Below are 25,260 nucleotides of genomic sequence, written 5' to 3'. Positions count from 1 at the left end.
AAAGGCTTCACGTTTCAACAACAACCTTTGAATGTCGCACCCTCTGACTGGACAAACCACCCGCTCCACCCCCTGGAACCTAAAGGAAGATAAATCCCCCCTATGTACAGTTTCAAAATGTTTTGAGACAGCAGACTTACGAAACGTGTTCCAATTTGTACCACAATAATGTTCTGCTATGCGCGCTCTCAAATGGCGAGTAGTGCACCCCACATATTGAATACAATGTCCCCCTCCACCTCTCGCACTCCTACGTGGTTGGCCACAGTGGGTTCGTACCCCTGTGGCTTTTCTACGTGCAATTATTGTCATTGTCATAAGAGGGGTAATTTTCCTTTGCGTACAATAAGGATTTTCCTATCAGACAATATGTGAATTGCAATACTAAATATACAATTTATGTTATATCCTGCATCTCATGTTGTATTCAATATGTGGGGTGCACTACTGTCTGCTGTCTCAAAACATTTTGAAACTGTACATAGGGGGGATTTATCTTCCTTTAGGTTCCAGGGGGTGGAGCGGGTGGTTTGTCCAGTCAGAGGGTGCGACATTCAAAGGTTGTTGTTGAAACGTGAAGCCTTTTGGATCCATAGATTGGGCACTCGCACACCACAGGGTCTTAATAAAAAGTGGGATTTGAGCTTGGTTTACACATATTGAGAGATTGTGTGCACTTTTACATTCTGTTGAATGCTATGCCCATCTATCTTACTGTATCTTGTGTGGTTGGTGTTCTCTTTTTTCTTGCTCAAATATTCATACTGTTAAAACTCAGTGGTAACTTTTTATACATCTTTGATATGCTATTTCAATGTTATTATAGAAGTTTGTTGTTTAGTGTTTTTGGGGATGTATGTCTCTTTAAGGAGTGATTTGTGTGTCTCCGGGGGTGGAGTCTTCTCCTCCCTGGTTTCATATAAATTCCTCCCTATACAGGCTCACTTTTAACTACGATTAAGGGCAGATGGTAGGCCCGACACGCGTGAGTTGATCCTGTGATTTTATTGCACTGTCTGTGGATTTCTTCAATAAAATATCAGCCTTTTATACGTCAACCCAGCCTGGTTTGCTGATCCCTTTTTTGCTCATCTCATATGGCTGATACAGTCTTTCAATGTCCAAGTAGCCAAAATCTATGAACTATTGATCTTTTTTTATCTCTACCCTATATTCAGAAGCTATTCTCTGCCAGGAAATAGTTTTATGGCTGCAATTCCGTATCAGCAAAGGTTGCTATAGTTCTATGTCCCGACTGGAAAGAAAGTGTTACTTTGACTCACCAAACACATCAGATGCATGTCGTCCAGTATATTGCCCACTCTCCAAGGGCTCAGCACATAATGGTGGCTCCCACTCAGGATCACAGTGACATGTGTGTTTACTATTGCAAACCTTAAATAAAGGGTAAAAACTTATAAAGGCTTTGCAGCACCAATAATGCAGTCATTGTGTTATTAATGTATGACAAAGAATACAGGTATGTCATGCTTAGAAGTATTCATTGTACAGAGGCGTAGCTAGGGTTTTCAGTGCATGGGGACAAATACAGTTTTTGCACTCCCCCTTGACAAAATGGGCATGGTCACACATAAGAAAGTAGTCTTGGTCATGGGTGGAGTCAAATGTTCAAAATGCTGCTTAGATAGTTAAGATAGCCAGATGTGCCCCCTTACCCCCATTTACACAGCCAAATGTGCTCCCCTTCCCCCGTTCAGATAGCCAGATGTGCCTCCCCCTTTAAATAGCCGAATGTGCCTCCCTTTAGACAGCCAGATGTGCCCCCATATTGATAGCAAGATGTGCCCCTCTTTAGATAGCCAGATGTTTCCCCCTTTAGATAGCTAGATGTCCCCCCTTCCCCCCTTTAGATAGCCAGATATGCCCCCATATTGATAGCAAGATGTGCCCCTCTTTAGATAGCCAAATGTTTCCCCTTTAGATAGCTAGATGTGCCCCCTCCCCCCCTTTAGATAGCCAAATGTGCCTCCCTTTAGATAGCCAGATGTGCCCTTCTTTAGATAGCCAGATGTTTCCCCCCTTTAGATAGCTAGATGTCTCCCCTTCCCCCCTTTAGATAGCCAGATGTGCCCTCGTTAGTAAGCCAAATGTGCCCCGCTTTTTCTGCTGCTCCTAATGCATCTGTATTAGAGAAGCAGGGACACTTCGGGCAGCCAGATGGCCACCTCTCATGCATGTGGGGGTGCAGCTGCCATGTTGAGTGCCCTCACAGTGCTGCGCCCGGGGACACATGTCCCCCCCCCCCCCCCCCCCCCATAGCTATGCCTCTGTCACTATATCACCTTTGAAAAAAATAAAAAGAAGTTGCACTACTAGCACACTGATGTCAGTCTTTTCTAACAAATAACTTGCTATAGGCAGAAGTCATCCCCATGGTAATACTTACTCCGTGCCCATGGCAAGTTGTATCACGTTCACACATTTGCGATAATCTGGAAATGTCTCTGCAGACTTGCTTAATACATATCTGAAAAAAGGAAATGTATTTATTCAGGTGGGTACTAAGGGAAACATAAGATGACATTGTTTTACTACTCCATTTCCGAGGTCTTTAAATAGAGCCTGTGCCAAACCTGATATAGCAAGGCAGATGTGTCAGAACCAGTGCAAGGTACATGAGAGGGAAAAGTGGAGCAGATGCCTGGATCAGTGATTCAGGGTGGATGCTGTTAGCAGCTGCTCCACGTTTGCCATTGTTTTACATCAGCTTTGTTTCAAGTGCCCCTGCATTGGTTTCCATGATTCAGCCTCACTGGGGTAGTTTAGTGCAAAAGCAGAGCAGAATTCCAATAAAATGTATTCACTGGTCGCACTGAGCACCTGCTCGACTCCTGCACAAGTTTTGCTCCAATTTCCCTTTTTTTACTTATTTCTCTTGACTTTGAGGCCGGTTCTACACCCGGTTAGTGGGTTTGTGGTGTTATGCTCCACCTGCGGTGCAATGCTCCGCATATGTCCCTACACCAATAGGGTCATATGCATAGCACCGTCCCCCTTGCACACGTCAGTGGGATTCCCGGGTTTCCCCATTGCATTCCCGTCGTTCTGCGCATGCGCTGCACCGCCGCCGCCAATATATTTAACATTTCTGCGTTGGCCATTGACTTACATTACTTCCCCTGTAATTACGTCACCACGTAAGTCTGACCGTAATGCGCTGCTGACTTTGCTGTGGCTCAGCGGCCATTTGGGCACTTCCAGCAAAACGCAATGTGGTAAGTGTGCTTGGCCCCATTGCTTTGCATTGTCATTGCACTACCCTGTGGTAAAACAGGGTAACGTAACACCAGTGGCATAGCTAAGGAGCTGTGGGCTCCAATGCAAGTTTTATATCGGGGCCCCCTAAGCACTCTACATATAACAATTGATACGGCACACCAAATCCTGCCAATGGCAACAACGGTGTCAGAGGTGCAAGAACGGGATGGGGAACAGTTTGTTATTGATTACTACTATTCAAAGTATCTATAGAAGTGATTATTATGAGCACAGGTCCAATAGAAAGCTAATACTGCAGCTGAGGGAGGGCTCCTCGGGCCCCCCTGGCCCAAGGGCCCTGATGTGGTCGTAACCTCTGCACCCACTATTGCTACGTCCCTGCGTAACACACACTTGTAAGGCAAGAGTAAAAGTGGCTTTGCCCTTTTCTTCAGTGATTGGTTTGAAAATCAAATATGCCGAATACATATATGACTGTAGCTATGCTGCCTCCTGTCCACCTGACCATACATCAGCCCTTGCAGTGGAGAAGAGGCTGAATCATAGTCAGGTAGACAGACACAGTGCGAGCAGCAGTGGTGCCTGGCGACATTGCGATAGCAGAGATGCTGGCGGGAGGCCTGGCTAACTCCCTTTATGTGTGACGGTAGGTTTGGTGGCAGAGGCTCTCCCTTAAAGCCCCTGACCATGTCAAGGACAAAGACGCTCATCCACACCAAAGCTACCCTCACACATGTAGAGGTAGTCCCTCTCCTGCACATTCCTTTCAATGTCATGGACCATGTGGCTGGTAAGGTTCAGTACGTCAGAATCCCATGCTCTCCAGCTCAGTGATTTTGGTCATATCAGCCAAGATGGTGGAGAAGTGGTTAATGGAAATTCTAACCTGAAATTAAAAAGAGCATTTTAGCTTATATGGGGCATCTCCCAGCCCCCTGCCGTCCTTCTGTGCCCTCGCCATCATTCCGCAATCTTCTATTCAGCTGCAGCGCACTTCTGTCAGCTGTATGCATGGCCCTGGGCTGCGTGCCTCCTGATTGCACTTCCATGCACTGGAGTGTTCTGTCCTTGCTACGGCGCATGTGCTGAAAGCTCCCGCCCACAGGAGCATAATCAGAAGGCTTGCTCAATCAGGTACACAGCAGTAACGGTGTGTGACATCAGGAATTCAGGATGAGCGACAAACGTGACGGAACCCCCAGCATCGTCCCCCCTAATGTAAAATGTTGCTGGCTCCGGGCTCCATCCGCATACACGTGCCCCATGTAGTTGTCATGTAGTTGCCAGAGTAATGTGGACATGTCCGTGACATCATACATGTTGCCTCGTATATGCCGGCAACCACATGGGGCACGTGTATGCGGACGTAGCCCGGAGCCAGCGACGGACAGGTAAAGTATACTGCACCAGGCACCGGGGGGGGCATTTTACATTGGGGGGACAGAGCAGGCAGGGCCGGTGCTTCCATAGAGGCAAAGGGGTCAATTGTCCCAGGGTCTCAGAGCCTGGAGGGGCCCCCCAAGGTGTCCCCCCAACCCAACTTAACACTGCACTCCAAGGCCCCTGCTATGTCTTGGTCAAAGTAGTGTTGCACCTGTCCAGGTGGGTGCGCTCCCCTGTCAGTCCGTGGCTCCATGCACTCCCCAAGTAAGTTCATACTTGCAGGGTCACTTCTCCTTTATGACCTGGTAGCACAGGACAGATGAGACGCTACTCTGCCAAATACATTGCAGGGGCCCCAGGGAGCACATCTTAATTAAAGGGTGATCTGGGGTGGCAGCAGCCAGGTCAGGGGCCCTCTGAGAAAATGTGGTCGCAACAAAGGACCTCTAATGCTGCTTTTTAGTTGGGGGGGTCTGTCAAATCCCCCCTTTTAATTTTGCCTGGGGGCCCCCATTGTTAATAGAACCGGTCCTGAGAGCGTGTGTGTGTGGGGGGGGGGGGGGGGGTGCGCGAATGCAGAGGTCACAAATCAATTGGGAATCAACCTGTGGTGAATGGGCAGGGAACAGATCTCTCTCTGATCAGAAAGAATTCTGTCTTTTGGTCAGTCTGCCCATACATATTTTGATATATGGGCACCTTTCATTTATCTCATTTCCGCAGATACCTTCAGGACAAAAATGCTAACAATATGAAAATATTGCTAATTATCTCTAAGGCCTTATTCATATCGAAAATCGAAAATCGCTGATGCCAGCGTTTTTCGATTTGTTGCTTACCTGCGGGCTGCGATCTTTGCTAAAATGCTTTTCTAAGCGCTTTTGCAGAGCAATACTGTTTTTTCACTTCCTGACGTCAGTCAGGAAGTGAAGTCTTTCACCCGGAAATGAATAAATACAATGGGCCTGATTCACAAAGCGGTGCAAACTTTTTCGCGGACTTTTGCGCGCGCAAAGTGCCGCGATTCGCGTGATCGCGGACTTGTGCGCGCGCAATTTGCTGCGAACCGCGGCAAATTGCGCGCGCAAAAGTCCGCGATCGCGCGAATCGCGGCACTTTGCGCGCGCAAAAGTCCGCGAAAAAGTTTGCACCGCTTTGTGAATCAGGCCCCATGTGTTTTATTTACTAAACCGTGCTAACGCATAGCACGGCCGTGCTATGCATTTACTAAAGTTTTACGCGCGCTAACAAAGTTTTGCGCATGTTAACGTGGCACAAATATCTACATAGCATGCGCTCGGTGTTACGCTGTACGTGCGCTAAAATCAACGTGTGCGTACACTCGCGCTATTTCCTAACACGCGTGCTATAAAATACAGGGAGTGCAGAATTATTAGGCAAGTTGTATTTTTGAGGAATAATTTTATTATTGAACAACAACCATGTTCTCAATGAACCCAAAAAACTCATTAATATCAAAGCTGAATATTTTTGAAAGTAGTTTTTAGTTTGTTTTTAGTTTTAGCTATTTTAGGGGGATATCTGTGTGTGCAGGTGACTATTACTGTGCATAATTATTAGGCAACTTAACAAAAAACAAATATATACCCATTTAAATTATTTATTTTTACCAGTGAAACCAAAACTCAACACTCACAAATATACATTTCTGACATTCAAAAACAAAACAAAAACAAATCAGTGACCAATATAGACACCTTTCTTTGCAAGGACACTCAAAAGCCTGCCATCCATGGATTCTGTCAGTGTTTTGATCTGTTCACCATCAACATTGCGTGCAGCAGCAACCACAGCCTCCCCGACACTGTTCAGAGAGGTGTACTGTTTTCCCTCCTTGTAAATCTCACATTTTATGATGGACCACAGGTTCTCAATGGGGTTCAGATCAGGTGAACAAGGAGGCCATGTCATTAGTTTTTCTTCTTTTATACCTTTTCTTGCCAGCCACGCTGTGGAGTACTTGGACGCGTGTGATGGAGCATTGTCCTGCATGAAAATCATGTTTTTCTTGAAGGATGCTGACTTCTTCCTGTACCACTGCTTGAAGAAGGTGTCTTCCAGAAACTGGCAGTAGGACTGGGAGTTCAGCTTGACTCCATCCTCAACCCGAAAAGGCCCCACAAGCTCATCTTTGATGATACCAGCCCAAACCAGTACTCCACCTCCACCTTGTTGGCGTCTGAGTCGGACTGGAGCTCTCTGTCCTTTACCAATCCAGCCACGGGCCCATCCATCTGGCCCATCAAGACTCACTCTCATTTCATCAGTCCATAAAACCTTAGAAAAATCAGTCTTGAGATATTTATTGGCCCAGTCTTGACGTTTCAGCTTGTGTGTCTTGTTCAATGGTGGTCGTCTTTCAGCCTTTCTTACCTTGGCCATGTCTCTGAGTATTGCACACCTTGTGCTTTTGGGCACTCCAGTGATGTTGCAGCTCTGAAATATGGCCAAACTGGTGGCAAGTGGCATCTTGGCAGCTGCACGCTTGACTTTTCTCAGTTCATGGGCAATTATTTTGCGCCTTGGCTTTTCCACACGCTTCTTGTGACCCTGTTGACTATTTTGAATGAAACGCTTGATTGTTCGATGATCACGCTTCAGAAGCTTTGCAATTTTAAGAGTGCTGCATCCCTCTGCAAGATATCTCACTATTTTTGACTTTTCTGAGCCTGTCAAGTCCTTCTTTTGACCCATTTTGCCAAAGGAAAGAAAGTTGCCTAATAATTATGCACACCTGATATAGGGTGTTGATGTCATCATTTGTTGAGCGGATCAGAATCCAACCGCTCAGATGTGAACACTCTCATAGGGAATCATTGCACAAGATCTTTTGGGGCGATTTTGAAAATCGCCGGCGCTTAAAAAGACAAAACGCCCTAGGTGTGAACAAGCCCTTACTTGTCAGCTATCTTTCATAAAATAGTCATGTGACCAAAGCACAGTTGGCTAGTTCCTCCATATTTAAATTAGGACATAGTGAGGAAGAGATTGTAAACTTCTGCTCTCAGAATTGCTTCATAATAAAAATATCAAGAATAAAATATAATAAACTATTTTATTAAATGCATTTTACCTTATTGGTTCCACACATTGTGCCGTCGTTGACCAAGAGGGGATCAGTGACACCAGGATAATCTGCAGTAACACACTTCTGGTGCTCACCAACCTCATATGAAACTGAAATATTTTCTACACTCCCTCCTTCTTTGATCACACAATGTAATTTGCCACATAAAACATTTCTGGAAAGTTAAAAGAAACGTTAATGTTAAGGTGCAGCCAAATTTGAAATATATGTTGTTCCCCAATTCATAATAAAGATGTTAAAATAGCCTTTTCTGCATGATAGAATATATTTTAGGGTTAGGTATATTAAAGTGGACCTGAACTCTTGCACAGGACAGAAGGAAAACTGACAATTTCACCCTGTATATATTTATGGGGCCCATACACTGGTCGATTTTAGCAATCGATCAATCAGAAATCGATTCTATCAAATTCCCCATTTGATCGATTTGTGGCCGATTTCGAACCAATTTGATCTATCTGACAGGATGGAAGATCTAGGTCAATCTGCTGCTGGCAGCAGATCGATGGCCCATAGAGTTGCATTGGATCTAATGGTCCAATAAGGCATTTAGATCGATTTTCAATAGATTTCCAATAGATTTCATTCTGAAATCTATTGGAAATCTGTTCCTAGAGTGTGGAACACATCAGATAGATTCCTGTTAGATTCGACCTGACAGGCTTCTGACAGAAATCTATCTGATGGTCGAATCTGCTGTAAATCTATAAGTGTATGGCCACCTTTAGATAGTTTAGCCTGTCTTAAGCCTCATCTACACGATACAATTTTCTATCAGATAGAAGGATCTATTAGATAGATCTAGTAAGAAATTGCATCGTGTGTAGATGTCCAAATTGTTTCAGATCAATTTTGTGATAGATTTTGCTTTGATAAGTATCCAAAATCTATTGCAAAATCTAAGGCAATCCGATTGGACCGGTTGGAAATTATCTAATAGATCTGTCTAATGTCTGGTACACACTGAGATTTTCTGGCAGATTTACTGTCAGATCGATTATTTCCAACATGTCTGATCTGATTTCCGATCTATTTCCGAGCGTTTTCCGATTGTTATTTAACTGTTCTGATCGCGTCTATCGGAAATAGCTCAGAAACCGCTCTGGTAGCGAACAGAAAGCAATCGAAAACTATCGGAAATTGATTATTTCCAACATGGCTGATCTTGTTTCCGCTCTATTTCCGATAGTTTTCCGATAGTTTTCAGACTGATTTCTGTTCACTGCTATCGGAAATAACTCGGAAATAAAGTTGATCGGAAAGCAGAGGTGTTTTTGAGCTATTTCCGATAGACGCGATCAGAAAGCAGTCAAAAACAATCGCAAAATGCTCGGACAGTAAATCTGCCAGAAAATCTCATAGTGTGTACCAGGCATAATTCCCCCTAATCTGTGACTAATCACAACCGTTATTTGATATCTCTGTTGTGTCAACTCAGGAATCTACTCTGCCACTACAGAGCAGCTAATATGTAAACACAGAATGTCAACAATATGGCTGCTTCCATGAAAGCAGGAAGTAGACACACTGCAGATGTATTGCAGGATTTGTATCAGCTGGAAGAAATCAATATTTTTCTTTAAAGGTTATTATGCTGTTGCTTATCTTTTAGAGCAGAGAGGAAGTTCTGAGTTCTGGTCCGCTTTAAGTCTGGATACACACTATAAACGCTTTTCGCTGCGCTTGCTGAGCACTTGTGATTGCTGAGCGCTTTCTCAGCGCTTTTTAAAAATCACTCCAATTCACTTTCATTAAAATCACAGTAAAAAAAAATCACATAAAAAAATCGCCGCGATCGCACAAATTGTATATGCGGCGACTTTTATGTGATTTTTATCGTGACTTTAATGAAAGTGAATGTGAACATGAACTGGCTTTGCCAGTGATCTTTCTGGCTGCAGTAATGTCTGAATCACACACCTGAAACAAGCGTGTGGCTAATATTGTCAGACGTGAGTCAGAATTATTCGATCTGAATGCTTGTTGTTTGGAGTCTATGGCTAAGAGTATTAGAGGCAGAGGATCAACAGAACAGTCAGGCAATTAGCATTGTTTAAAAGGAAAAAAATATGGCAGCCTCTATATCCCTCTCACTTAAAGTGTCCTTTAAGGGTCCTTTGTGCATGTTGCATTGCAATACCATCGCAATGTTACAGTGCCAAAAAGTCACATTGCGGGTTTGATGTGCCTACAGTGAAGCATGCAGTGTAATTAATCCACGCACTGATTCAGAGCACAGCAGGGAGGATAAAGGCAGCAGGCAACGACTCACCTAATAATGTATCCAAGTGCTGGCATTCCCATCTGTTCTCTGCACTACCACCAGAGGCAGTGCAGAGAGTATAGAAGGGAACTGCAGCGCCTGGAACCATTATTCAGGGAATCTGTGTGCAGCTGTGTCCTTCCCCAATATTCAGCACGGGGAAGAGGGAGATTTCTGCGGGGGGCAGATGCAGCAGAGAGGGAGCCCACATGCCTCTGGAGGAGGGGGGCCGAGGACAGTGAAAGGAGACAGCCCCTGGCCCCCTCCCTACGCACTAACACAGCTGAAACATAGAGAGTGAAGGGGAGAGCAGGTGGCCAATCACAGCACGGAGAGGTGAGTGACAGAGGCTTCAGCCAATCAGGCTGATACAGCATAGCATGTCACTTCTCTTTTGCGTCTGTGTTAGTCTGCGTACCATCTTAGAGCCTGGGGGCATGGGGAGAGAAGGAGCACAGTAAGAGTGATTTTAAAGTTTGGATTTGCCTGGTTAGCATCGTCTTGACTATTGTAAGAGCCTGTGTGACGAACATTACGGAAAGTCGTGCACAATCGCCAACGATTTTCGTATGGTCCAGCCATTACTGTCAGTGCTGTGTAAATGTACAAAAAAATGTCTTTCCTTTCTCTTGTGAAGGGAAGCAAGCCCCTCACCCCATTCGCCAGTGTCCTGATAACATGGAAAGAATCTCACACCTAGCCAGACCTCCCGCTGGGCCAGTTGCTGGCACAGCATTCCCCAAGGAAACTAGATCCAACCAGTAAGATAAGAATTTCCCTCCAAGCTCATAGCTTCAAACAAAGAGAACATTTACTTTATTAATAATTCAAAATAGGTTTGGCACAGCAAGACAAAAATTACATTTCCTGATATCTAGAAATTAGTTCTATCAGTCACCTAAATTGCAATTTTCTAGCTATCAGGAATCTGTAGAGAAACCACTTTATCCGGCCTGCGTAGAGCGAATTCGATAGAATAGGCATGTATAGCCTCGTTTGATACAGGGTCGCAAGCCGCTTATGAATATAGTCTCGGATTTCCGATGCGCCAATCTGGGGCAGAGTTACACAGATTATTAATAATCGGTACATTTCTTGCTCTGAGTCTGTGGGTGGCAACCTGCTGATTAGGAGGTAACCCCGCCTGAAACACACCTACTTTCCAGGTAGTGACAGCCCAAAACTCAGGTCAGTCAAAACTGGTTGCGAGGGACCCCTCCCTCAGTTCTCCAAATTTCATCGACCAGGGAAGTCCAAGCATGTGTTCCACGGAGAACCGCCACATGCTGTGATTCAAGGACTTTTAACCTGAATGTCTACTTTTAAAACTGGACTCTTTTTCTTAATTCTTCAAATGGACTGCTCAGCATAACTAAGTAAGAATTTTCTGATTTTATTCCTTTTTATTTTTAAGCTCTGCGTATATATGTTAATTGGTGTATATAACTGTATGTAATGCATTTTTGTTATTAAACGTTTTAAAAATCGTTTAGCGGTTATGACCTGTTGCTGAACATACACAATCGTACCTATTCTCCTGAACTCGCTAACCTGTGCTTAATAGAAGTATATCTTTATAACCCGCATGCGAGAACCCGGCCCAGATATAACGATCTGACCCAGGTTCCTGCATACTGCTAGGGGTTACTAAAGCGTTCTCCAAGTCCTAGTAATTACAGTAGCGGGCTGTGTAACTCGCTTGGTGGCAGATCTTTGAATTGTATGTGTGTGGTGAATCTGTTGGTATCCGAACGCTCCCTTCGCGAGTCAGTTCATCAAATTGCGAACGCGGGTTACCCTTCGTGATGAACAAATGACCGTGTGAGAGGATTTCTGACGCTGATCGATTTACCCCATCCGCAGACCGGCCTTGCGGTCTGTGACAGCCTGCACTAGAAAATTAATTTTGTATTTAATGCCTAACAGTTACTCTTTAAGCTGGAATATGGACATTACATTCTGGCTTCCTATAGGATAAGTATAACTCACTCTTTTTGACATCGGAAATAAAAGCCTTTAAAACCTCCACAGTTTCCAAAACGATCTCCGATGATGTTCAGATCATGGTAACATTGCAGGTTAGCACTGTGTGAATCTGACAAGAGACAACAGTCATTAGGATTCCTATTATGCCTAGCAAATTATTTGTGTACAGCATACAGAAACAAGTGAAAAGGAGTGATTTGAATGGATGTATATGGAGATTTTTGGTGGTTTTTTTTTACACCACAAAGTGTTCTAAGAAGCAGTGACCAATGGAAAGATTTGACTGCAACTGAGTGGAACTCAAGCCTTGTACAAAGGAAAAAAGTCTTCACCGATCCATTAATCTCTTCTTAATTAATGGACATATCCAGAGTAAGACACCATCACATCTCAAGCTTAAGATGTGATGGTGTCTTACTCTGGATATGTCCATTAATTAAGAAGAGATTAATGGATCGGTGCGGACCTTTTTCCTTTGTACTCATATTGCCTATGGGCTTTGCTGACCTGGTCCCGCACGGTCTGTTGTCCGTGGGGTGTAGCGGTGTCAACCTTTCTTACAATATCAAGCCTTGTACACTTGCTAGATGGTTATTGGCGGAGATGGCTGCATGTGTATGGCAGCCCCGATCCCTCCAAATGTATCAGTAAGAGATCCATCTAGTCTGAGTGCCGGCTTAATCCACTATTCTCCCTCTTTACTACTCCTGCTCTATGAAGATCCATCGTGTGCCATGTATCATCCCTTTCCCCCTTCATACATGTCTGTATAGCATTAGGCCATAAACTGTCACTTGACGGATTGCGCCCTGGTCACGGCTGGCAATAGTACATGTGTGCAACTTAAGCGAAAACTGAAAGCCCCCATGTTTACCTGTGTCACACAGCCTTAGTTTCACTCCATACAATTAGACACACACAGGTTCACTTTAACACATTTTGTTTTAGCCTATTTTAAGAAAAACAGGAAGTGCTTCAGAGATTCATTATAGGAAGGCCATGTGATCATATCCTTAAGGCTGAGCCACACCCCTCAGCTGTGCAGTCACTTCCTGTCCAACATGTTTTGAAGGTCAACATTAAAAACAGAGCAGATCCACATAATCAATAAACAAGTTTTGTTTGACAAGGAAAAAAAAAATGAAAAGAAGACTGCATGACTACTGACTAATTGACTGCTATTGGCAATGGCAACACCATCACATTTCTTCCAGTTTCCTTCCCCAATTTCTATATGATAACTAATCATGGCAAAGAGAATAATCCCATTTATATTCATTTCATATTTATACCACACTTCCTGCTCAGAATTGCCATGCTGATATTTTGACTTTGGTATTCTAAGCAAATTACATGTAACAAGTGTGCCACCAGTGGAGTCAGAGGTGATTTTCAAATGATGGTCTGCCTATTTTTCCTGTGTTAGTGGTGTAGTGACTAGCAGTCTCCTAGCACAAGTAGAGGTCCAGGGCCAACTTCCAGCTAGGGCACCATCTGAGTGTGGGTTTCCTTTAGGCTTTCCAGTTCTTTCCTACATACCAAAAATAACACACTGGTGTGTTAACTCACTTCCCCAAAAATGTTTGCTATAAACTATGACAGGGGTCAACTCAGACAAATACTTTGGTACACATGCCCACATATACAGCCATCATACAAGATTAGGGCTGGTTTACTGAGTATGCTTTCGGTGGCCTCCTACTTTTGTTAGCTGTCCATGGATTAAGAGTCCAACAGAAAAAGTTATTTGCAAATGTTTCTTTCATTCAGAAAATATTAGGGTAGGAAACCAACACGAAGCAAGGTAAGTAACATGTTAAAAACAAATTTGTCAGTGGCTCCTTCCATATTTCTCACTTGTGATTTCCTTTAAGCAGGGATGTCTGACTCCAGTCCTTCGAGGCCCGAGGTCCATACACATTTTTGCCACAGCTCAAATGAATTGATGAGACTGAATCAGGAAGGGTGTGATTCATCAAGTCCCTCCCTTGATCCGCTGTGTGAGCTAGTAAAGTCTACAACTTAGCTAAGCATGCACTGACCTGGCGGTATGCCTCCTTGATCGCACTACCATGGCCAGGAGAATTATGTGCATGCGCAGTCCATTAACACAGATAAGTAAAAGAACAATCTTTATTTATGACTCGGGTATCCTTTAAACTGTCCTATTCTCATATTTTAAAGGAAAGCCAAGTTAGCCAAGCCTGAGTTATTGACCTGACTTAGAAGGAGTATACAGAGCAGGTGTCCAAATTCCCCCTGACGTTACTGGCTGTATGTTGTTTTAGTTGTGCAATTTCAAAACCCAGGAGGAGATCATGGGGGTAATACTAAGTAGGAAACTCAGTGAAATATGGAAGCCAGATATCCACACCATGAAATAAGTGTTTATTAAAATAAATGTAATCTGTTATTCTGTATACAGTTACTTTAGGACAAGTACCTTCCTAACTATCTTCAGTGTGTGGAAATTGCTATATTCAATATAGTCAAAGGAAATAAAAATTCAATACACACCTTGGCCAAACAACTTCTCGCACTGTTTATCTGCACTTTGGCACTTTCCATTGAAGCAAATACTAGTATGATCACTACATGGATTCCCATTTTGTTGGTGAACATCTTCAGGACAGGCTGCCATCTCTCCAGAGCAAAATTCAGGCAGGTCACATTCTTCTGTATGTCTTCTGCACTGCGTCTCCATGGGAAGAAACTAAATGTAGAGACACACACACACACGTGAAAAACATTAATGTTAACACTACCATGATTAATCATTTACTGTTTTTTGTTGATGTAGTTATAAAGTGTTTGTCCAGGGCTAATATTTTTCCTGGGCTTCAATTTGAATCCATAAAATAAATTTTCTGTCATTAACAATCTATTCTAATTCATAAATAATGCATATAAAGCAACACTGAAGCAAGCTGAAAAAAATGAGTTAGATACTCACCTATAGAGAAGGAAGGCTCTGGAACCCATAGCTCTTTCCTGGTCTTCTCTCCCGCCCTTTGTTCCACCCCTGTCCCCCATTGAATTTCTGTGCCTTTGGGACTACTCGGTAGGATTCAGAAGTACTCGTGTCCCCGAGTGCTTCCAGAGACAGACGTATCCGTACAGAGCATGCACAAACCCGGACTTGTGCATGCGCAGTACAGATCCACTCGTTTTCGGAAGTACTCGGGGACACAAGTACTTCTGAAGACTACTCAAGGAGGGCAGAAGAGATATCAGACCACACTGGTTTAAGAAGTTCGGTGGTGGAATGGGCCCAACGGTGGTCCTTTCTCAGTGCCAGAGAGAGGACCAGGAAGCTTCTTTTGAGCCCTCCCTATCCATAGGTCAGTTTCTAACTCATTTTTTCAGCTCACGTTACTATTACGTTATGGCTAATACATCATATTCTACATACTCACAGCGATGACCAGGAATCCACACCATGAAAAGTGTTTGGTAGCAAAGCAATCAGGGACATAACTAGAGGGGAGCAGCACCTGCAATTGCAGAAGCGCCCAGAGCTGTTTTGTGGCTCCACCTACTAACCTTCCCTTCCTCAAATACAGGGGACAATACTTCTGATCACGTGTATTTGTGGCTATACTTGTTATGGGTGTGAAGATCATGATGGCCACAATTTATGACCCTTGGGAGATGGGCCCCAAAGCTGTAAAGGGCACCAAGGGGAGGCAATAGAGGGGGTGTTAATATTGGGGGGGTGGCCCCATCAAAGTTTTGCAGGGGGTCTATAAATTGTAGTTACTCCACTGAAAGCAATTATCGTGTTTTATAACACAATAGGTCAATATCCCAGTTGTTGTTCCAAACTGACTATACACCCCACATAATCAATCCCTGCACATGCTTAATGCATGTGCACTTGTGCAGGTTTGTCAGTTGGAAGCTAGAATTTTTCTAGTATGGTTTCATAAAAAGACATTTTTAAATACTTTTTTTCTTTTTGTTTTATTTTAAATTTCCTAACAAGCATAGTAACAAAAAATACTCTAATTTACAAGAACAGATTTTCAGAATGTCACGATTAATAATAGAAATGGTTTTAAACACAGAAATAAACTTTTATGCAAGAAAACTGGTAAACACTAATAATTATAATTAAACTCAATCATTAACAATAGCTGCAAAAGATAGCTTCAAGAAGGTGTTAGAAGTGTTAGAAGATAATATTAACATCATAAATTATAACTTTAAAGGGAATCTGAAGTGAAAATAAGCTTATGAGATAGTGAATTGTATGTGCAGTACAGCAGAGAAAAAGAACATAAGTAGTAAAGATATGAGTCTCATATTGTCCAGTACAAAAAAAGGTAAGGCTCATACACGTCCAACCTAATGCACAACCACAACATGTCCGCATTCGAAAACAGCAAAGTTGTTCAAAAGACTTGTAGACACGTTCCAACCTGTATGTGTTGCATCTTGCAAACAACCTGTTATCAGTTGGTCATCTGGTTGTTTGCCAGCTGTACACATGCCCAACTCATCTTCCAACAGACAAGTTTGGAAGATAGTTGGGCAGATTGTTGGTATGTGTTTATGAGCCTCAAAGAAACTTCAGTTGTTATCTATTGAAAATAAATTCTTTGAGCGCTGTTTTCTGAAGCATTTATACTTCAAAGAAATATAGGTAGAAAAAACGTTTTGTAAAAAATAATACGGTACTTGTGTATTATCCCGTCCCATAGCAGAACGGGCTCGGCAGTTAGACAGGCTGGAAAAGTGTGCACTGTGCTTCTTGAGCAGCTGATTCACCACAGATCAGCTGCCCCGTTCCACACAGCTTTCCTCACAGCGCTGTGTTGGCTTTTCCGTCAGCGATCAGACCGCAGAACAATAGAGAGCAATAATGAAAGAGGCATGAAGCCTTCCAGCCTGGAGGAGGGGAATTACAAGTGATTCTAGCAGCATACCAACTCTGCCTAATTACATTACAGGGAACAGGACTTGCTGAGCACCAGCACAAGGTGATCCACCTCACACCCCCTGCTATGTACAGCGCTGTGCCCTGCAGCAATCTGCCCGCTATCATACAGCTTGTCTATAAAAGGGTCTCGCCCCTAATCACAGCCCACCAGGGGAGAGCTTACCTAAGCGGGGATCAGCGGCTGCTGTCTATGGAGCGGAGCTCACTGCATTCAGTGTGCTGTACAGCCCCTCTACTCACATCTTACACAGACAAGTGCTGTGACTTCGGGACGGGCTACAACACTGCGCAGTGAGGAAAGCTGAATGGAACGGAGCAGCTGATCTGTGGTGAATCAGCTGCTCAAGAAGCACAGTGCACACTTTTCCAGCCTGTCTAACTGCCGAGCCCGTTCTGCTAGACGGGATAATACACAAGTACCAATAATACCTTTTAATGGCTAACTGATTGAGTTAAATTATGCAAGCTTTCTGGGAACTAGTCCCCTTCTTCAGGCATATTTCCAGATGTTAGCTAAAGTAAAACACTACTGCAGGTAAATAGTAAACACGAAGGTGACAGTTGTGCTGGTTACTGTTTACCTGTTAGGTGTCAGGTGATCAGCAGGCTGGAGCCAGTGAGTTTGTACAAGCATACATGAAATCCAGCAGGTTTCTGAAGATCGTGAAGCCATCTTCGTGTTTACTATTTACCTGCATCAGTGTTTTACTTCAGCTAACATCTGGAAATATGCTTAAATAGAAGGGGACTAGATCCCAGAAAGCTTTCATAATTTAACTCTATCAGTTAGCCATTAAAAGGTATTATTTTTTACACAACATTGTTTTTTCTACCTAAATAATTTGTTTGGCTAACACGGTACAGAAACTTTTTTGATACTACTCCAAAGAAACAGTGAAAGACAACCTCAGATAAGGATTTACTGCAGAGAAGTTCAAAGGGTCATTAGCTCTCTTTTCTTTGTAAAAGTCTTGCTATTCACTAAGAGTCTTTTCACACTTCTGCTGTTGCGTTGCATTACACAAAATCATCGCATCATGACACAGAAGCAGTGATAGACTTATGGAGCCATCACACTGACTGCGGTGCAGGCTGGTGGGAGCCATGCGGATAGTGCAAGCGATACTGTGAGAGATCGCGGAAAAGCCGCCACGTGTGCTACTGAGCAGGCGGCTGATTCCGCGTCCAGCGCGGTGGTTTGCACGCGGAAGTGTGTGTCTAGTGGCAGGGCGGAACGCGGAAAAGCTGCCGCATGCAACAACAGTCAGGCGGCTGCTTCCGCGCCCAGCGCGGCGGTTTGCACGCGGCAGCGTGTGTCTGGGTCTGTTAGTGCACACAGGCTTAGGAATGCACGCGCTGAGGCAGAATTCTTATACTAGGCAGGGAGAGTCAGCTGACCACGCCGATCAGCTGACTCCTGAGCAGGATACTATTGGTTGAGCAATTAGGGGTGGTGCTGGAGAGCACTACTCCATATATAGTTTCTGCTGGCCAGTTGCAAGTTGTCTGCCGTTGCGATCACTACGTGGAAGCACTCAGACCTAGTCAGATCCTTCAGTGTGTTTGAACCAGGTGGACCTGGGAATTCACACTTATCCAGATTACTTTGAATTGTTATTCTGTTTATGCTTAACCACTTAACATCTCAGTCGTTTTCAGCTTATGCATCCGAGCAATGTTCACCTCCCATTCATTAGCCTATAACTTTATCACTACTTATCACAATGAACTGATCTATATCTTGTTTTTTCCGCCACCAATTTGGCTTTCTTTGGGGGGTACATTTTGCTAAGAGCCACTTTACTGTAAATGCATTTTAACAGGAAGAATAAGAAAAAAAATGAAAAAATTCATTATTTGTCAGTTTTCGGCCATTATAGTTTTAAAATAATACATGCCTCCATAATTAAAACCCACGTATTGTTATTGCCCATTTGTCACAGTTATTTCACCATTTAAATTATGTCCCTATCACAATGTATCGCGACAATATTTTATTTGGAAATAAAAGAGCTTTTTTCCGTTTTGCATACATCACTATTTACAAGCTTATAAAAAAAAAATAGAGAGAAATATTTCATCTTTACATAGATATTTAAAAAGTTTAGACCCTTAGGTAAATATTTGTGTTTGTTTGTTTTTTTTTAATAGTAATGTTTTTTGTTTTTTTTATTAAACATTTTATGTGGGCATTTTTGGGAGGGTGGGATATAAAAGTGTTTTATTTGGGGAAATATTGGTGTATTGTAATGATTTTGGGTATTTACTTGTAGTTTTACTTTTTGGCCACAAGATGGCAATCTCGATTTTTTTTACATGACGTCACTCTAAGCGTACAATGTACGCTTAGAGGGACACAGCTTCAGAAAGAGCGGAGCTTCCGAGAGAAGCTGTCGCTTTTTCAGCGGGGGAGAGGAATCAATGATCGGGCTCCATAGCCTGATACATTGATTCCGTGGCTACCGACTCCGCGGCCGGGAGTGCGCGTGCACGCGCGCGATCGGCCGCGGGAGCGCGCCTGTCCTCCTTGACGTTTTTATACGTCAAGGAGGACAAAGTGGTTAAGCTAGTTCCAGGGTGTAGAGACCAAGGACCTCACACCTAGCTTAGGGAACTGTGTTATCATCTGTGTTATACCTTCAGACTAGTTCCAGGGTGTAGAGACCAAGGACCTCACACCCAGCTTAGGGTTATCATCTGTGTGATCATCTGTGTTATACCTTCAGACTAGTTCCAGGATGTAGAGACCAATGACCTCACACCCAGCTTAGGGAACTGTACTACCATCTGTGTTATATTTCAGACTAGTTCCAGGGTGCTGAGACCAAGGACCTCGCACCCAGAATAGGCATTGTTTGTTATATGTTATGACTTTTAGCTTTTCCGACTATTCCTCTGTCTTCTGATTGGGTACCTCACATATCTGATATTCCGTTGCCAGACCCTGCTTGCCTTGGATACCGAATCAGCCTTCTGTCTTTGTACTTTATCTGTCAGTGTGTTGCCGACCAGGCGAGGCCGACCTTGAGAGCTATCTCTCCTGTTAAGAGATAGTCTCCAGACCAGATAGTGACATCCACCCTCAGGTGTCACTCACTCTCTGGCCTTCCCTATCCTTAGCCTGACTCCTCCCCTTGAGGAGCCTCAGGCTGCTGGAAGGTTCCTGTGCTCTCTGAGCCGTGTCTCTTCACTGTCAATTATCACCTGCTCAGCAGGTGTGCTACTCAAAGTATTACTGTTACACCAAACACTCACATACCCATAGTTGTCCAGAGGTTAGCAATATATCTGTATTATCGGTGATTCTGCAGATCACCAATAATCAGATTCTCTCTGCGTGCTGACACCAATCGTTACAGACACGCTTACGTTATTTGCGTTTACTCTGGAAGTGAGGCATACTTTTACTATACTGTATGCCTCACTTTATGATCACATCATTACCATTATGAATCAGTGTCTGGCACACCTGATAATTCCGATTTTGCAGCATGATGGTAGCACCACCATGCTGGACTTTTGGGCCACTTGCGCACTTAGCACGTTGCAGTGCCCATCATTAAAATTGGGAGTACAGCAACAATGAAAAGTCACATGAAATTATCCATTGCACCACTCTGCAGCTAATGCAGTTTAAGAGTACCCTCAAAGGAGAAGTCCAGGATGGTCTAAATATATGCATGACATTTTCCTTCGGACAACTTTGCAGTTACCTTCACATCTATGTATATCTGGAATTCATAATCTTTCGTCTATTTGGAGTCTTTTTGGAGTTGTTTTTGGAAGTGTTGTGTGAGTTGTGAGAGCACAGAGCACTGACAGGCATGTAAGGCGCGGGGGAGAGGCAGGGGATAGACAACAGACAGCCAGTAAGATGGCTGTGAGGGGCGGGAAAGGGGCATTAGGCAGGATTTCCTCTCCTCTCCTGCAAGGGACGCCCCTTACCCATTAACCTCCCTAGCGGTATTATATGTCAATACAAAACATGCGGTGAACGGTATTGACATGCATACACGTCAATACTCTCCTGCACTGTATTCTAGACCCTTGCTTGACACAATTTGGCAAGTTACGGGAAATAAAAGGTTATGAAAATTATTTGGATCACTTTTTGCACAGTAATCCTGGGAAATTGAAAGCCAGAGAGTTTAATCTACTGATAAGCTGCTTGTAGGAAGATTCAGGGGGGGGAGAGCAGCAGGGCGCGGGGGACATGGAGAATGGCGCGGAGCGGACACAGAGGCATGTTCACTGCCTAATGCCATGACTCTGACCACTCCGCGCAACATTCAACTAAAAAATATCTGCCTCCAGTACACTTAAAGAATAGTTTTTTAAACCAAAAAAATGACTTTTCCACACAAACATAATTTGCTTGAAGGTGCATTTTTTTTACTGTATTTAGTGTCAGAACTACTACAAGAGCTCTTTGTATGACTACCATAGAGAGGGAACAAGTCATATGGCTTGCCATATGCCATATGGCACTGGCAAACCAATTCAGATCAATTCCTCTCATTTTTCACCACATATATGTTTGTAATGTTAAGGCAAACCTGAACGGAAAAAAAAACGTATGAGATAATTAATTGTATGTGTAGTAGCAATAGTATATAGAACCTCTCTGCAGTCTCATATTGCTATTTCCAATTTAAGGGGTTGAAGTCAGCAGCCTTCTCAGTGTAAAGTACAATGTGGTTCATTCAGCTCCCAGCAAAAAGAAATAACGAACATTTAATGTTCCCAGCTCTGCTAGCTCTCCCAGACGAAAACTGACTGATTTTGTTATAAAGTACTATAACACTAGAATATGATTCACACATTACCTGGCAATTTGAGCAACAGGCTCCGCTGGCACACTGTGCACCTGGCTTCAGAGTACATGTTCTATAGTCACAGCAAGGATCATTTTCACATTCCTGTAAGAACAATTTATATCCAGGTTTTACACATTGCTTTGTCTATACTCATTATTGTACTGCTCTGATTGGCATTCCCCACTATAGGGACTGCTAGGTTAGACATTAGAAGCATCTAGAGCTCCCATAACAACTACAGTACTTTTGATAGTGTGAACCATTGACGTGACATTGCTGGCTTATTTGTGCCCCCCAAAAATATAAGGATTAATGGAAACTCAAATAAAACAATCCAGTACTGTACAGTATAAATTAAAACTATAAAAATGAATTTCACTATAACAGAACCATTGCTATCTGTTGCCTCAGCCAATATGGGCGTAGCAATCACCCCTGCGACCCCTGCAATCCCAAGGGGGCCCAAAGGCTTTCTGGGGCCCTCATCCTCCTTCTCCCCAACCCAAAGTGCAGCCCATTATCAAAAAAACTCCCCTTTAGCTCACAAAAACTGTCCCTGTCACCTCCTCCCGCCATGCAGAGTAGAGGGAGCGTGTCATTTTTTCCTGCTTCCAGTAGGTGCTTCACAGCAGAACACTCTCTGCTGTCATTTGCTGGCTCCGATAGCATGACCCTCATGGATTATGGGGACCAGGGGGGGCCCATGCTATCATTTTTGGGGAGCCCTATTAAGTCTAGTTAACCCGTCAGCAAAAAAAAATTTTGTGAGTGGAGCAATGTCAGTTGCTTTTGACTACTTTTGAGGATTTCATGAAAATGTGACAACATTGTACCTTCTCTACACTCAGATTAAAGAGGAACTTTCCCCAAAAAATAGTAGTAGTGGGAAAAAAATAAGTCAACACATTGCAAAGTGAGAAGTTTAAAAATAGAAGAGAAATCAATAAATGATTGAATTTTGGAGGGGTTAGGAGGTGTACTAGTACCCCCATACTGTGGGAAGATCGATATCAGACGGTGTTTGATAGATCTAATCTTTCCTGGGAGCAGCGACCAATTGTCAAGGCCGAGTGGGGACGGTACTTTCCCACATGTGAAAATGAGTGGTTGCCTCTTACAGCAACCTACTCTTGTGAGTATATTACCTCTATACTTATAAAAAATATTTTTCCTACTAACGGTATTGCACCAAAGTGGGCTCCCGGACCTCCCTGTGTTCTTTTTTCCTCTACCCTTTTACAATATATGATTGATATTTGTCATGTAATTTGTTCATAATGTTTGATCCACAATCAGCCTGCACGCAATCATCTTTACTACTGGCAGACAAGAAAAAAACTCGACAGCACCAAGTGCCATTATTTATAACCACACCTGCTATAATGTATTTGAGAAAGGGCCACTGCCCAAAACGTTATGCTGGTTTCCACTATGTACTCCATTAAATAAAGCAAGCTTGAGTCACTGTTCTTTTTTGTTGACGTAGAGGATGGTGGACTACCCCGAATGACTCAGGTGCTCCCACACCATATATGCTCAATCACTGTAGCTTGCAGGACTGTTTTGTATTTTCACTGTTCCCACAATTCCAGCCTAGGGACGCAACCTTTACTTTACTGTAAAATGTGGGAAGAACCATGTGATAAATGCGTCTTTATATTTCGCTAGCAGCTGCCTGCAAACAAACTGCAGTACTATAAAGGACGGTGCATCTAATCTATGAATACTGACAGCTGCAGATCCACAGTCACAGGACTCCCCTCTGTCCAGCATTCTATTCCCACACAAGGAAGAGTCCATCTGCGGCTTCATGTTCGGGTGAGTGAGGAGACATGTGGCCATGTTATCCACCACGAACGTCTGGAAATCCAACTTGCTGCAGCTGCTGAAATGCTTCACATTCCGAGCAGTCCTGGAAATGATGTACAATACAAGAGTATTAATAGAAAGTAGTGCTAACTGTAATTTTGCCTTCTTAAAACAGAAGGTATTTGTGATAATTCAGCATTAAATGAGCAACTGTGGTTTCCTATGATGCATCACTCCTGAATATGCAAATCATCTCTATATGACCTTGAAAGCAAGGCTGCACATCCAGAGCTGCTGGTGTATAGTGAATCTGTAGCCTGTTTTGGACTTTTGGTCCTCCTCAGTGCAAGGCATGCATTGATATGGCTCTAGGATAGGGCTTGGACCAGTACTAAGTTATACCCATACAGTTCATTGGTGACCCAGAACCAAGAACACCTGGAAGGTATAAGGGGCTTAGACCAGGCATGGGCAAACTTGGCCCTGCAGCTGTTAAAGAACTACAAGTCCCACAATGCATTGCAGGGGTCTGACAGCCAAGGTCATGACTCATAAAGGCAAATGCATTGTGGCTGGAGGGCCAAGTTTGCCCATGCCTGGCTTAGACCAAAAAACCCAGTACAGATTGTATTGGCATCCCCAGCCCTTAGGTAAGAGCTCAAGGATATGATTAGAGAGTTTTTTAGCCATATAGTATGCCCTCCTCTACTTTACAGTTTAGAGATTATAAAGGGTATTGGAAGGTAGGGTGGTTGCTTGGTAGTGAAACATTTCTGACGTTTCCCCCACATGTAAACTCTATTTCTCTTAATAAGCGGGCAAAAGAAAATAATTACATGCAGGCCACCCTTTTTGATTTTTTTTCTTCTTCCAAGACATCACTGTCAAGAGCTGATTGTTCACTTACTAGTATATTCCACTATGATTGCATGTGTCATTGTAACTAATTGATCAATAACCTCTACTTCATCTGTCAGTGGTTTCAATATTGTGGCTAATTAGTGTATAAGAATGCACCTTGCCCTACTCTGATAATTAATGTGCTTTTCTAGGAGAAATTAGCATAACAGCAATACACAATGTCTTATATGGATGCTGAAAATGATGGCGAAGAAGAGCAATGCGGATTAAGTCAACAGCAAACTACGGTAATACATGGCATAGCTGCCACAGGCACACAGCACAATAAGGCAGCTCACATAATGTTCATGTCCATGATACAATAGCAAACTACGGTAATACATTGCATAGCTGCCACAGGCACACAGCACAATAAGGCAGCTCACATGCATGATGTTCATGTCCATAATACAACTGCAAACTACGGTAATACATTGCATAGCTGCCACAGGCACACAGCACAATAAGGCAGCTCACATGCATGATGTTCATGTCCATAATACAACTGCAAACTACGGTAATACATGGCATAGCTGCCACAGGCACACAGCACAATAAGGCCCCGTTCACACTTGCGGTTTTGTCAAAACCGCACCGGATGTCCGGACCGCACCGTATCCGGACCGGACCTGATCCGTACGGTTCCTATCCGGATCCGGTCCGGATCCGGTCCGTTTGCATCCGGTTTCCGTGCGGTGTGAACACGGTTGCGGTCCGGATCCGGTTTCTTAAGGAGATAACAACCTGTTATTACCTGGGGTCTGGGAGGTCAGCAGAAGGGTCTGGGGTCATTGTTGGAGACAGGTGGACG

At 43.5% G+C, this 25,260-nt stretch overlaps 1 protein-coding gene across 3 annotated transcripts in view; it reads right to left on the bottom strand.

Annotated features, from left to right (window-relative positions):
• The window catches only part of LOC137563019 (disintegrin and metalloproteinase domain-containing protein 9-like), a 116,022-nt gene that overhangs the window by 36,299 nt on the left and 54,463 nt on the right, over positions 1 to 25,260 (bottom strand). For all 3 annotated transcript variants that reach the window (XM_068274943.1, XM_068274944.1, XM_068274946.1), the window contains exons 13-19: positions 23,472 to 23,652; positions 21,750 to 21,842; positions 14,499 to 14,694; positions 11,985 to 12,090; positions 7,718 to 7,886; positions 2,408 to 2,488; positions 1,284 to 1,395 (exon numbers count right to left, since the gene is read on the bottom strand). In XM_068274943.1, the coding sequence (XP_068131044.1) occupies positions 1,284 to 1,395; positions 2,408 to 2,488; positions 7,718 to 7,886; positions 11,985 to 12,090; positions 14,499 to 14,694; positions 21,750 to 21,842; positions 23,472 to 23,652 (938 nt within the window). The remainder of the gene's footprint in view (positions 1 to 1,283; positions 1,396 to 2,407; positions 2,489 to 7,717; positions 7,887 to 11,984; positions 12,091 to 14,498; positions 14,695 to 21,749; positions 21,843 to 23,471; positions 23,653 to 25,260) is intronic.

The sequence above is a fragment of the Hyperolius riggenbachi genome, chromosome 3 (assembly GCF_040937935.1).
Source record: "Hyperolius riggenbachi isolate aHypRig1 chromosome 3, aHypRig1.pri, whole genome shotgun sequence".
NCBI classification, from domain to species: domain Eukaryota; kingdom Metazoa; phylum Chordata; class Amphibia; order Anura; family Hyperoliidae; genus Hyperolius; species Hyperolius riggenbachi.
This window is presented reverse-complemented; position numbering and strand designations above follow the sequence as displayed.